Here is a 13565-nt window from a genome sequence, read left to right on the forward strand (position 1 = left end):
TTCCTGGTAGAAAATGATGACAAGCCTGCAAAACAAACTTGGAGCAAAACCAAACACACACACACACAGAGATTGGGTTTTGGATTTTTTGTTGGGTTTTTTGGGTTTTGTTTGTTTTTTTGGATTTTTTGGTTGGGCTTTTTTGTTGTTGTTTTTACTTGTTTATTTCTGGGGTTTTTTGGGGGGGGGGTTGTGGCTTTTTTTTGTTTTTACTGGTTTGGGGTTTTTTTTGGGTTTTTTATGGGGAATTTTTGTTGGTTTTGGGGGGGTTTTGGTGGGTTTTTTTTTTGTTTGGGTTTTTTGTTGTTTTTTGGGGTTTTTAAATTTGTTTTGGGGGTTTTTGTTGGCTTTTTTGATGGTTTTTTTGTTGGGTTTATTTTGGTCGTTGTTTTTTATTTGTTTGGGTTTTGGGTGTTATTTCGTTTGATTGGGGTTTTTGGGGTGGTTTTTTTTTGGTTGGTTTTTATTTGTTTTTTTAGGTGTTTTTTTTTTAATTTAGGGTTTTTTCGTTCGATTTTTCCTTTTTTTGGTTGTGGGGAGTTGTTTGGGGTTTTTTTGTTTGGTTTTTTTTTTTTCTCTTTTTCTTTAGTGTTTTTTCTCGTTTTCCTTTCCCCCCATCCCCCGAGCGCACCGAGGGGGAGGAGGAGGAGGCGAGAGGAAGGCGCCCCGCACAAAGTTGGCGCGGCGGGGGCGCGGCCGGGGGGCCCCGGAGGGGAGGAGGAGGAGGAGGAGGAGGAAGGCGCCTCTCAGAAGGCGCAGAGGCCGCGGGGAGCTGCACCTCCCCGGTGGGAGGAGGCGGGCAGAGGCTGAGGGATGCGGGATGCGGGATGCAGGATGCGGGGCGGCGTCGCCCGAGGCGCTTTAAAGGCTCGCAGGCAGCGGGGGCGGCGGAGCCATGAGCGAGGTGAAGGTGGCCGTGCTGGGCGGCAGCGGGGCCGGCAAGTCGGGTAAGGGTGAGGGGAAAAGCAGGGAATGCATCGGGTTTGGTGGAGGGGGAGGAGAGGCCCCGCTAATCCTGGCTCTGCTAATCCTGGTCCCGGCTCTGCTTCCCTCCCGCAGCGCTGGCGGTGCGGTTCCTGACCCGGCGCTTCATCGGAGAATACGCGTCCGGAGCCGGTGAGCGCCCCGCGGGCACGGAGGCAGGGATGGAGGGACAGATGGAGGCAGGGAGGGGTGGATGGATGGAGGGATGGATGCTTTTTCCCCTGGGGAGAGCTAGTGCTAAATGTGTGTTGATATATGTATGTGACACAGAAACTGCATTTAGGGGGGAGGCAGTGCCTCAGCGCTAAGACAGTGCAGTGTTGTTATGTGAAAAAGTGCCTGAACAGAAATGACGAGGGGAGTAGGGCTAATATTCAAATATCGTAATTAATTAGTTTGACCACCAAACTCTCAAAAAACTCACTTCTTTTTCAAACCAAAACAATGTATCACGTCTTTTTTATCTGGCAAGCTCTGTCTTGTTGAAACCTGTAAAACTCATGCTCTTTCACAAATCTGTAGTTTGCTTTGCCCACCCTGAAAGTAAAGGTTTAAATAGCAAAGCACAAAGCACATTTCTGAAGCACTGCTTCCAAAAAAGCAGATATAAGTGCTTAACAAATGGTAGAAAGTGGAGTAGCATTTCCTGGTTACAGCTGGTCTCAACAATATCCCATTACTTCCATTGTGAACTGCCAAGTTTCTTTTCTGACAAGGCGTTGTAAGTGCTTTTCCCTTGCGGCTCCCCAGGCGCTGATTTGATGGAGAATTTGGGCTTGGTAGAACTTGGCAAGGAGATGGGAGTTCCCTCTTGGTTATGGGTGGGGGTTCCTCTGCTGGGGTGTGAACCCTGGGGAAAGGGAAAAGGGCGAGCCGGGGATCGAGAGATCGCTGCTCTCAGAGCGGCTGGGGAGGGCAAGAGAACCGGGCTGAGAGTGGGGTATGGTCAGCTCGGTCAGAGAGAGCGAAGGAATAGACTAAAAAACCCCATAACAAGTATTCAGTATTCTACTGAATATCCCCTCCTCGGCTCCAGGGGGTATTCGGATTGTTTATCAGCACGGGTGGTTAATCAAAGCATTAAGGCGATCCCCCAGTGGGGCAGGAAGGAGCTGCTTTGGTGGCTTTGAGGAAAACCTGGCTGGTCACAGGATTAAATGTCCCTTTGGTGCCATTCGTGTCACTTTCGTTAAGGCACTTGTAAATCTCAGAAGGTGGCAAAGCAGGACTTGAACTTTTACATCCCGGGTGGAAATACCGTTCAGCTGATGCACAAATAACTCTGGAAGTGTGCTGCCACCCCGGCTGATGTGGCAGAGATCCCAAAACTTAGCAAGGCACAGAGATTGCCTTCCTCTACCTCACTCTCCCTGCTAAAATAAAGGATTCTCTCCACACGTTCCCCCCCACCCCTACAGGAATCAGAGTAACTTCTAGTGATCTGTAAATAACAAAGAAAAAAAGAAGGAAAAACTTAATGAGGAACAGAGAAAAGAAAAAGAAGGAAAACAGAGAAAAAGAAGGAAAAACTTAACAAGGAACAGAGATTGCCCTCTACCTCACTCTCCCTGCCACAGTAAAGGATTCTCTCCATGCTTCTCCCCCACCCCTCTCTCCCAGGAATCAGAGTAGCTTCTAGTGATCTGCAAATAACAAAGAAAAAAGAATTACTAAGCTGAATTGTATTGAATATATCCAAATGAACTTATTCTGAAGGAAGAGCTACAACTGCTCATGTGTGCTCTACCATTATTTGTCATTTTACAAACACAGTGAGCAGACAGTTTGTCCCCCAGCTGGCTGCTCTAGGTCTAAGCTACCACATGTAAATTATGTGCTCTCTGTGCTCTCTCTGTGTTCCAAGCCACCTACAACCAAAACCAGGTTTTCTCAGCCTCCAGTACTGCAAGTCATGTAAAAGCCATGTCAAAACCCCAAAACATTTTCATTTTTTAACAAATGCTTGTTGGAAGATAAGTTTAGCACTGTCTCTAGAGATGAGGAAAGTGCTAATAGGGGTGGTAAAATAAAGATCATGCCACTATTAGTGGGGTCAAAATAATAATAATAATAATAATAATTAAAAGTTTGTTTAATTAAGGAAACAAGCAAGGGGCTGTAGATTTTATACCCTGAGATGCTTGGGACTGATAGTTTATCATCAGATGAATTCTTAAGATGAGCATGAGGAATGCTGAAGATGCTGAGTTCCAGAGATCACTGAGCTATCCCTCATTACACAGTTTTAAGTGTGTTTTCTGTACTGTCAACACCAATTCTTGTCCCTGAAGTTCAGAAAATGACAAATTACAGTGCAGAAAGCCTGTTGGCAACCACAAACTGCTTACACTTGCTCAGAACATCCTGCTGCTTTAAATAGTAGTGATGGTGTGTCTGCAGTAGAGTTCCCAGTGCTGGTGGAGAGTCCTAAATCTGAGACACTGCAGAACTATTTTTGGACTAGATCCTAAGGACATGGTCCTGTAAATACTCTTGATCTAATGCTGCCTGGTATGAGAACTTTTAAAGCACCAGAAGCCATGGTAAATAAATATTATTGCTAAATAACACTTCTGTGCACAATCAGAGCTGCACATTTGATAATCCTGAGCCCTGGTATCAAGCTGAATGATGATCAGCATTTAGCTGATTGTGAGGATTGTGAATTCCCCTCACCTCTGTTTTGGAAGAGAACAAGCAGGGTCTGAAAGTATTCACTCACCAAGACTTTGATGGGAACACCACAGAGAAATGGTGCTGGTCTGCCTGAGGGATTGATTGGTGCAAAATTCAGGTTTGTTTCCAGCGTGGGTTCAGAAAAAAAGGCAAACAACCAGTCAACAAAACCAAAACCACAAAACAAACAAAAAACCTTCCCTAACAACCTTCCTCAAAAAACCAGATCAGAGCCAAAAAAATTGTAAATTTCTTGGGAAACCAACCAAATATCCAGTATTCAAGTAATCCTCAGTATTATCAAATTTCACTGTTGCCTTTTGTTTTCACTGTCATCCCCAGTCAGTAACACTGATTTTCTTTGGATACTATCTATCTTAGAATGCATCTACACCAAGCACTTGTGCCTGGACGGGAGGCAGATACACCTGGAAATTTATGACCCTTGTTCCCAGGTAAGAATTTAGCAGGAGGAGGGTAAAGAAAAGCTGTTCTTCATTACCTGTGTCTATGGTAAAAGACAAGGGGTTACAAACTTCTAGTTGTTGGAATTTGTGCCTGCTCTTTTGGTTTTGTTTTTTTTTTTTTAAGACTGAAATTGTATAGTTGCTGGGGCTTGGAATTAGAGTACTTTCCCATTAGCAGGAGAGATTTTGGTTGCACATATTTGTGCTAGCACTCTGAGGTGTCTGTACTCATTTTTTTCCCTTAGGAACAAGGCCTAACTTCGGCTGTTTAGCAAAGTAAATGATTAATTTTTATTTTTTTTTCTGATTAGCTTCCAGTTTTTTCATCTATTTTAGGTCCTATGGTCTTGCTAGCTGCTGCCAAGTCATGTGCAGGGATAAGCTAATTTTAAATAGTTTTGAAATGACACTCCTTTGCTTAATGGGACAGTTTAAAGCTGTTGCTTTCTGGAAATCCAAATGTGGCAGCTTCTTGGTGTGAAGAGGGTCAAGGATTAGTATAACCCTATTATCACTCAAGTGACTTTTGTCACTAGATTTATGAAACTCAACTGCAGATTGAAAGATTTTTTTCCCCTAGCTCTTCAGAAATTTAACATATGGGCAATTAGTGTTTAAAACTTAAACAATTCAAAGAGGAAAGAAAAAAAATGAAGAAAATTCTTAAGCTTACTGTAGTCAGAACATTAGGAAAAATCAAACCAGAGCTACAACCACAAAACACACAAATGTTAATGGCTCCTGTGTGTTTCACTCTCATGTAACCCTGCAGAATATTAATGGCTGTACAGGTTGTGGAATTTCACTGCTTAAACAAAGTGTAAATGTTTCAAAATGAAGTTGTCAGTGATCCAAAGTGCCATTTTTGATGTTGGTTTGTTTATTTATATAAATAAACTTATACAAATACAAAGGCTTTATTTATAAGGCTTTTGGAGCAGCACTAGCCTGAATTCAATGCCAGCACCTTGACCTATTAAATATCTTGCAATCAAAGTTACGATGTTCTGGCATTCACAGCAACAGAGAAAAGGCTCTGGAGTGGCAAGAGTAACATTATTTTTCTGTGTACTTTTGCACCTCTTTCAGCCCCAGCAGGGGAAGCTGTCCCTGGCAGATGAGCTCCACTGGGCTGATGGATTTATCATTGTCTATGACATCAGTGACAGAGCATCATTTGCCTTTGCCAAGGCACTGCTCTACAGGATCCGAGAGTCTCACATAGGAGTTTGTAAAAAGTAAGTGGCATTATTTTTTTTTTCCCCTCAGCAAACATAGAGAAAAGCTGAAAAGCCTTTTGTGAGCTTGAAGGCTATCCTAGCAGCAATTAAAATCCAGCAGCATCAAAGGGATGTAACAAAATGCCAACAACAAGGTACCCGAGGGTAAAACGTGTGGCAAATTACAATCAATTTTACTGTAACCAAACCCAAGTACATGAGGATTTTTTGTTCTTATTTCTTACAGAACTAGTATTTAAATTACTGCCATAAAAATTTCTGCTGTGTTGCTCAGGTAAAAAAGCCTGGCATAGTCAGTCTGTGCTTTTACTCTCCTACTCAATTACCAATGGAGACGCACTAATGCAGGGGCTGAAGAAAAGCATTTCCCACAACAAAGGAAAGTAATACCACAAATACCCCTTAAACTGCCTTTGGTGGTGACCCCAGCATCATTTGTGCACATGGTTGACCATATGGAAAGAAAGAAAGGACTTAAAAAAAAAAAGAATCATCAGAACTGCAGGTGTGAGTGTGGATGGGGGTGTGTATTCCTGCATCAGTCAGCTGAGGTGCTTTCTAAATAAAAGAGTGAAATCCTTGACCTGTATCAGAAGTAAAACCCCCATTTTTCTATCTGTTTTCCTGCTGACCTTTCTTAATTAAGGTTAATTTCTGAAAGGAATAATTTTGGCAGAAGCTTGGAATTAGATTTCCTATTTCTTTCTGAAGTATGCCACTGACACTGATCTGTCTCTTGGACTCTGTTCTGTTACCTGCAAATGGAAATAATGATCAGGTTGCTTCTTCATGAAGTCCAGGTGCTGACAAAATACTCAGCAGCACAAAAAAAGCAGTAGATTAAAAATACATTAATTCTTGGAGTAGAGAAAACCGAAATGAAAATCTACTGGTAGAGAATAGCTTGTCTGGAAAATCCTTTCACAAATGAAAAACTAGAATTCTTCCTGGCAAGATGAGGGGGCTGGTTAGTTCATTTTGGGTTATTTTGAAATGCCTGTTATCCTCAACAAACATATTTTTCATACATATTGAATTTAGGACAGCACATGACACAGCATGGTATACATCTCTTCTCTCTAACTGGAACCTTTTTCATTTCAGGATGGTCGAGTCATCAATATTTTTGGTTGGCAATAAACAGGATTTATGCCACATGAGGGAGGTTGGCTGGGATGAAGGACAGAAGCTGGCAATAGATAACAAGTGCCAATTCTGTGAACTGTCTGCAGCAGAGCACTATCAGGAGGTTGTGGCAATGTTCACCAAGGTGCTGAGGAATATCACTGCCAATTCCAAAGTGAAGGAGAAGAGAAGACCAAGCGGTTCCAAGTCAATGGCCAAGTTGATCAACAATGTGTTTGGGAAGAGGAGGAAATCTGTGTAAGAGATGGTTAGTCCTGAAGTTGGAACATGCTGAAATAATGGAGCTGAGCTCTTGGGATTCACTGAATTTCCTCCAAAGGTCAATATGTGGAGGAGTAAGACAGTAGGAACCAAAGGTGGGAGACAGTATGGTCTAGACCTGGAAGATCTGACCTTCTATTTCAGCTCTGCTGCAGATTTACTGTATAGGGCAGTGCCATTTAAACTCTAAGCTGCTCCAGAGGAGAGGTTTAGTCTGCATTTATTCAACACCAGCATGGTCTCAGATAGAGCTTCTAGGTGCAACTGAGGTATAAACAGATATATAATTTCACAGATTGACTTCTATTGGAAAAGACCCTAAAGTCATCAAATCCAGCCATCAACTAAACACTACCAAGTCTATCATTAAACCATGTCCCTAAGTGCCACCCACATAATATCCAGTAAACTCAGCCTTGCTGACCAAAATCTTACTTCAGAATTCTGAGTAGTTTTGGTTTTTGTGTGCAAAAAACATTTGCACTAAGAAAAGCAAAACACTGCAGCTTCATGTGGTAATGTATTTGTATTAAACTCAGGTCCTTGTGTGCCTTACACTTGCTGAAATTCATATGAATTCAATGCTTAGACACCAAGTCTACAAAAGGTATTTACCTGCAAAGCTGCCTTGCAGAGGCATCAGAAGTAGGGAAGCAAATATATAAAGCAGTATTGTCTCCTGTTTCGCTATCCTTTTTTCTTTATTCCATGAGTGATGAGAGAAAGTAGAGAGGGTTGAGGAGTGTGGGAGCTGAAATGTTGGTGAAATGCTACTCAGTGAGCACTAGACTGTTTTGGCAAGGTGGTTGTTGAGTGAAATAATTTTACAGCAAGGGCCAGGATAAGGCTTGGGTTGATTCCTTCCACAGAGCAGCTTTTGTCAGCTTTAACAAAAGTTTCATTAGCTGCAAGGTGGCTGTGACTGCTCAATCTCAGATGGCAGCAGAAGCTTGGAAGGCACATGGGCTGGTAAAGAGCACAAGTTCTCTAGGATATCTGCCTGGATTTAAAGGTCAGCCTGCTGGTGAGACCTGTGCTCCCAGAGAATGTTTTTCCTAATAACCAATGTCCTTGCAGCTACTCATGGCTGTGGTATTGAAATACCACAGAGAGAGCACTGAGTACTGCTAGCTACACTTTTCAGATGTGGAAATTAAACATCAGCTGGGTTTAGTGTTGTCAGTTGACATTCAGAGCTCTTACTCTAGACAGCTAAATAAGGGCTTAGCCCAGAGTGTTTGCAAGTGCTGTTCTCATACAGAAATTATGAAAGGGAAGTGATCTGAAGATGAATTGCTGCCTCCTACACACTCCAGGGACAGCTGAGATTCAGTCTTTGTAGGATGCTGAGTTGAAGCCTACCTCTGCTCTGAAATTTTACCTGCATTGAAACTAAAAAGTTTCAGTTTTTTTATTTTTTTTGCTTTAAGGTTTTGAGTGCTCACCCATAAGACAACATAAAAAGGTTACATATAATCTTAGCAGTAAGGTTGTAAAATAGTACTAAAGCACATTTTATTGTGTTGACCAAAGATCACTTTCTTTTTTTAAGCAAAAGATACTGCTTATTTCACTTGTTATAAGACTAAAAATATTGGAAGTAGTTCTCAGTTGACAGGCACAGGGTTGCTTTGTTTTTCTGCAGATGCTGCTCTGCCATATCAGCAGCATTGTATTTTAAGTGTATGGTCAATATCTATGAGACTCAATGTGCAGATTTCTCATGTACACCTTTCAGATTCCCAGCCCACACAGGATTCCAGAACTACCAACAGAGTTGTAGCTTTACCTTGCTCTAGCAATGCCAGGTTCCAGAACTCATATTTGTATTTACTGCTCTGGTATTAAATAAACTGGATATAAGGTGGATGTATTAATGATTTTTGTTTTGTTTTCCCTTTACTCTGGTATAAAGCTACAGAGTTTTGACTGCTAGAAAAGGGAAGCACTGTGCAGATCTGAGATTCAGACTGGAGAAGGCAAATCTGGGAATCAGCCACTTTCACCAAAGAAAAACTCTGGCTGTGTTTACTGAGCACAATGAAGAAGCCCTCACTGCCTTTAAGCAGTGAAAAGAGCCTTTTAAAAATTTGCTTTATCCTTTAAAAATTAGTCAAAACAGCCAGAGAGAGGCCAATTAGTTGTGTTCATATTCCTGGGAATGTAGGGTTTCAGATAGATGGAACCTGTAATACAGTCCACAGTTTTTTTGTATGGAGTAAGTGTTGGAACAGAGAGTAGCTGTCATCTGCAGGGCCATGTGCTCACCTGAAAACCACCTGAAACAGCTGCATTGTCTAGAAACAGGATGATTAAGACTTAAGCATACTAAAACACCCAGCACAGACATAATTTGGTGTTCTCCGCATCAGGATTTCACTTGTCTTTCATTGCTGATAAGTGCAGATGAACAAGGAAGCAGAATTTTAAAGCAGATACACATTCTCCCTTTCCAAATGTATTTTTTAAATAAAAGTAAGGCCTTTAATAATACTTAAAAGGCTGATATATACATATATATATATATGTTTTGCTAAGTGTTCTTGGAGTTCTAACAGGGAAGGAAATCTATTAACTGTCACAGCCACATTGCAAACAAGAAATTAGCAAGAACCCTGCTTGTATAAACAGTAAATGATGTAAATGATGTCTGCTGTTCAGCCTTGACAGTGACATCACCTGGAGCATATACCACCTCATTAAGGAGTGTGGAAATGGAGCTATTTGTGTTGTCACATTTTGCTTCAGCATACAACCCCATCCTTTCTCACCAAAATATTTGGAAATTGCTGTCCAAGAATTAAAGGTTTCTTGCTGTCACACCTAGAAGTCCTTGTTTTTTGAACTTTCTAGTTTCAGTAGAATTTTGCCTGAGAAGGGCACTCGGAATTGATGTTCTTTCTCCCTGTCTTCAACTCATTTTTACTTTGGAAACAGTGACATAGAAGCAATGAGATTCTACTGAAATATAAAGGTAATAGCCCCTGGCTCCCAACTGCTGTCTCTCAGAGCACTTTCAGGGCTTTTTGAAGCTCTTTCTCACTACAGTTTTGAAATAAACAATTTAGACCAACATCACCTCAGCTCTTTTTCCCACTGTCATGTCTGTATGCATTAAACTCTTTTAGAAAATCCCACTGAAGTCACGTTCACAACAGGGCAGAGGGGAAAACATCACAGGAAAACTTGGAGCATGACACTCCTGGAAAAAAGGAATAATGAAGTGCAGTATTGAGTAGCCCAACCAAACATGCTGTACTCTGAAGACAAAAGTAACTACCATGGGCTTTTTTAGCCCATTGCCAGAAGCTGGTTTCTGAAGGGATGGAGGAGAGAACATTGAGCCATGTGGGCAGAGCTGATGCTTTTCTCTCTATCTGACTACACTGATTGAAGATGAGATTTGAAGATGTCTGATCCTGACTCTCTCTAGCTCTGAGGCAGAGAAAGGGATGGATGCTGTGGCCATTGGCCTGAATTGTTGTGATTCTTTCCCCAACAGCCAGACCCAAATCACTCAATGGTATTTTCAGAGCCTAGCTAAAAAGAAGAGGAATATGAAAACCACTGAAAGCAGAACTAAAGTGCAGTTAGCATCCAAGAACATGCTAATTTTCCATCAGCATGCCTGTTGGAACAGGTGCTTTAGGCTAATGAGGTTTCATACATTGCTTATGGATAGAGGAACAAACTCCAGTTCTGATTCAGCTGGAAAGCAATCCTTGCCTATCCACTCTGAAGCAAGAAATACAAAAAAAAAAAAAAAAAAAAAGAGAGAGAGAGACAGACTACTAGAATAACCCATAGCAATATTAAGTTGTACATTAAAAACCATGAAACCTCTACCTCCTGTCCATAGGAACACAGGCCTCTTCTTATCCTTAATGTGCCCACAGGGAATGAAAACAAGGGGAAGCCAAGTTTTGATGTGCTTCTCAAGCAGTTTGAAAAGCAAAGCCTTTGTTTACATGCCTAAAAGTGCACCTGGGCACCTGTCAACTTGTATTGTTTTAAAACTTTGGTTTGGTATTTCCATAAAGAAGTACTGTTGTAAATGCCAAAGTCTTCTCTTGTGTTAGTTTGGATCCTTCCCCCCCCCATAACTGATATTATGTGAGACAGGCAGACTATTCTGGGCAGAAAGTTATTTTTAAACAGGCATTACTCTTTTCCAGAAACAGACTGTAAATTTCTGTCTTCTTTTAATTGCTTTACAAAGTAAATTGAGTCCCTCTGGTTATATAATTAATATTCACATTTAGCCCCATATATTTGACATGACTTGAGCCATTTACTGCTACATTCATTTTTCAAGCCTGGCTCTAGGAGTTCAGATAGGCATTTAATTATTGCTGAACTCTGGGAAATAGCCAAAGTTTTTTCCAGGGAGGTGTCTTAACACTACTAAGAAACACATATCACAAACAAGATAATTGGAGCAGAGTGATCTCTCTGAGCAGGTCTTTCTCCTTGTATACTTCTCTCCTCATATTGAGCAGTACAGTGTCACCATATCTATACTATGTAATGCATTTTACCACTTAAAGTAACTATAAAAGAAGTGGAAATTCAAATATCTGACCTTAAAACAGCAGGCATTGTGATGTCTGGTGAAGATACCATTTTTTAATAAACACCTCTTTTTAAATAGGCTTCTCACAGGTTTTTGGTTTCAGTGTGGGTTTTTTCCTTTTTTTTTTTTTTTTTTTTGGGGGGGGGGGGGGGGGGTGGGGGGTTTCCCCAAAGTGACTTCTAGCTTTCCAGACTAATTCCCTCCCAGAATAAATTTTATTTTAAAGATGCTGTGAGCTCCCTGAAGGTTCAATAAACTTTAGTGGAGTGCCTTTTGTAAGTAGCCCGCTGCACGAGGCTGAGAATCCCGACAGCTTTCCTGCTTCCAACATCTCCCTCTCGTGGCGTTTTCCCCTCACTTCATCCCTCCTCGGCTGAAACATCCCCGTTAACAAATCCAAGGGCACCGATCACAAAGTTCAGGTGAAACCCCTCCTGCCTTCCAACACTATAAAATTTTGGAATGAATTTTTTTCTGTGTTTAACAACGTGAAATCTCATAGGCTTAACTGGACAGGATTTATTGGTAAAACTGCAGGTGTTGGGAGGGTTTTTTCACTACTGACTCTTCTGGGCTCAGTTGTTTCACTGAAATGAACTTCAGCTCTCTCTAAGGCACTAGAAGGTTTCCTGTTAACATCCCCTCCATGCATATTAATATCCTCAAGAAGGGCTCTAAAGCTTCTGTCCTGTTTCCTGACACACCTGCTGGTCTGAGCACAGGTTTCACTTCCACCTTGCCTTTCTGCAGCTTCCTGAGGGTGTTATCCCCAGAGCATGGCAGGGGCCAAAGCTAGACTTGGGCAAGAGTGTTTCTTCTCTTATCTGCAAGCTGTAGCACAGACACACTGCATCAACCTTTAAATGAGCAAGGTCACTTCCTGAAAAGACCCTGAGGTTGGGTTTGCCCAGCCCAAAGCAGAGATCTGCTTCTAGATTCCCCCCACATCCATATGCCTTTCTACCAAACAATTCATGAGATGGTGCCTCAAATAACGCAGATGAGTCACCCTCCAAAAGGCATTAAAGCCTCCACCAGCTCTAAAGGTAATTAGGGTTGGGGATCTCTGAAGTTAGGTGAGATGAATCATGCTCCTAATACAGCCTCTTGGGGCTCTTGGCTGGTTATTTTGTCCTTCATCTTCAGCACTACAGAGCCCATCTGTCCTACTTTACCAAATTAATGGAGTCCCCATGGTTAGACAATTAACACGTAACTTGAGATGACCACTGGGTCATTTAATGCTAAATTTATTTCATATGATTGATCAGAGTGCTGGATTATATTTGATCCCTGCTGAACTTCAGCAAACACCCTGAAATCCAACTGCCACAAGTGAAATTAATGGATGAACTGGAACTGAGGATAAGTTAACTGAGTACTGCCACAGACTGCTTCCAAGCTAGCTCATTAAAACTAACTAGCAGACCTTGATGCTTCACTGCAGTCTGCAGCAAAGCCATATTTCAAAAGCTTGGCTATGGTAACTCCAAAAACCTAAGGTGGAGCACAAAGTTGAATCAGGTCTCCTGACTTCCAAGCTCATGATTCAACTAATCGGTTATTTTCTGACTTGGAAAATATGTTTCTCCAATTTGTGTGTGAGCAAAGCCATTAGCTCACTTTGTGACTTATTCTGATAGCAATTACCAGCCATATGGATGAACCAAGCTTATTACTTGCAAACAGACAGCCTAAAATCTCTGCACCACTTATGCCTTCATTTGCTCTTGCTCACGTCCTTCTCTTTGCAACTGGAGGATTTGGCACCAAATGGCTCCAATTCACATTATTTCATTAAACATAATAAAAAAATTCACATTATTTCATACAACAACATTTTTTACTAACTACACAACAAAGTTGTTCAGTGAGTTGTTTCCTTTAGGCCACTGAGGTGAGGCCACAGTCACACCAGTTTCTGAGCATATCCCCAGCTATTCCAGCACCCAAACATCAGAATGAGCTGCCCAGCAGATGCATGTTGCTGACTGCCTTACCAAAAGTGCCAGTCAGGGTTTCTGCCTTAGAGTCTGAGATTTTTTCCCCAATAATCTTAAAGAAAATGCATTTTGAAACTTGACTTCCTCTTTCAAATTTCTCTCACAGGTTCAGAAGTTGTTGGAGGAGAATGTTCTGACAGGGCAGTTCAGATGATGTTCAGTGGATATCTAGGCTGAAATGTCATTTTCCACCCCTATATATTTAAATTGGTAA

The 13565-nt window shown here is 41.6% G+C and overlaps 1 protein-coding gene across 2 annotated transcripts; it reads left to right on the plus strand.

Annotated features, from left to right (window-relative positions):
- Nucleotides 1–520: 520 nt before the first annotated feature.
- RERGL (RERG like) lies at nt 521–8652 on the plus strand. 2 transcript variants are annotated; one of them, XM_071422104.1, is made up of 5 exons: nt 521–947; nt 1060–1116; nt 4042–4115; nt 5217–5365; nt 6473–8652. In XM_071422104.1, the coding sequence occupies exons 1-5, from the start codon at nt 896–898 to the stop codon at nt 6753–6755; spliced, it is 615 nt and encodes a 204-aa protein (XP_071278205.1). In that variant the 5' UTR covers nt 521–895; the 3' UTR covers nt 6756–8652. The 2 variants fall into 2 exon arrangements, with proteins under 2 accessions (XP_071278205.1, XP_071278204.1); XM_071422103.1 differs by having other exon boundaries at nt 521–910.
- The last annotated feature ends 4913 nt before the right edge of the window (nt 8653–13565 follow it).

The sequence above is a fragment of the Agelaius tricolor genome, unplaced genomic scaffold (genome assembly GCF_023055355.1).
Source record: "Agelaius tricolor isolate 1412-34295 unplaced genomic scaffold, bAgeTri1.0.p SCAF_3, whole genome shotgun sequence".
NCBI classification, from domain to species: Eukaryota; Metazoa; Chordata; class Aves; order Passeriformes; family Icteridae; genus Agelaius; species Agelaius tricolor.

Excerpts from the sequence above, each read along its gene's own strand:
- RERGL (XM_071422103.1), top strand. The coding sequence starts at position 814 with ATGCGGGATGCGGGATGCAGGATGCGGGGCGGCGTCGCCCGAGGCGCT. Across the intron at positions 911-1,059 it reads GAGCCATGAGCGAGGTGAAG|CGCTGGCGGTGCGGTTCCTG; the intron begins GTGGCCGTGCTG and ends TCCCTCCCGCAG. Across the intron at positions 4,116-5,216 it reads TTTATGACCCTTGTTCCCAG|CCCCAGCAGGGGAAGCTGTC; the intron begins GTAAGAATTTAG and ends CACCTCTTTCAG.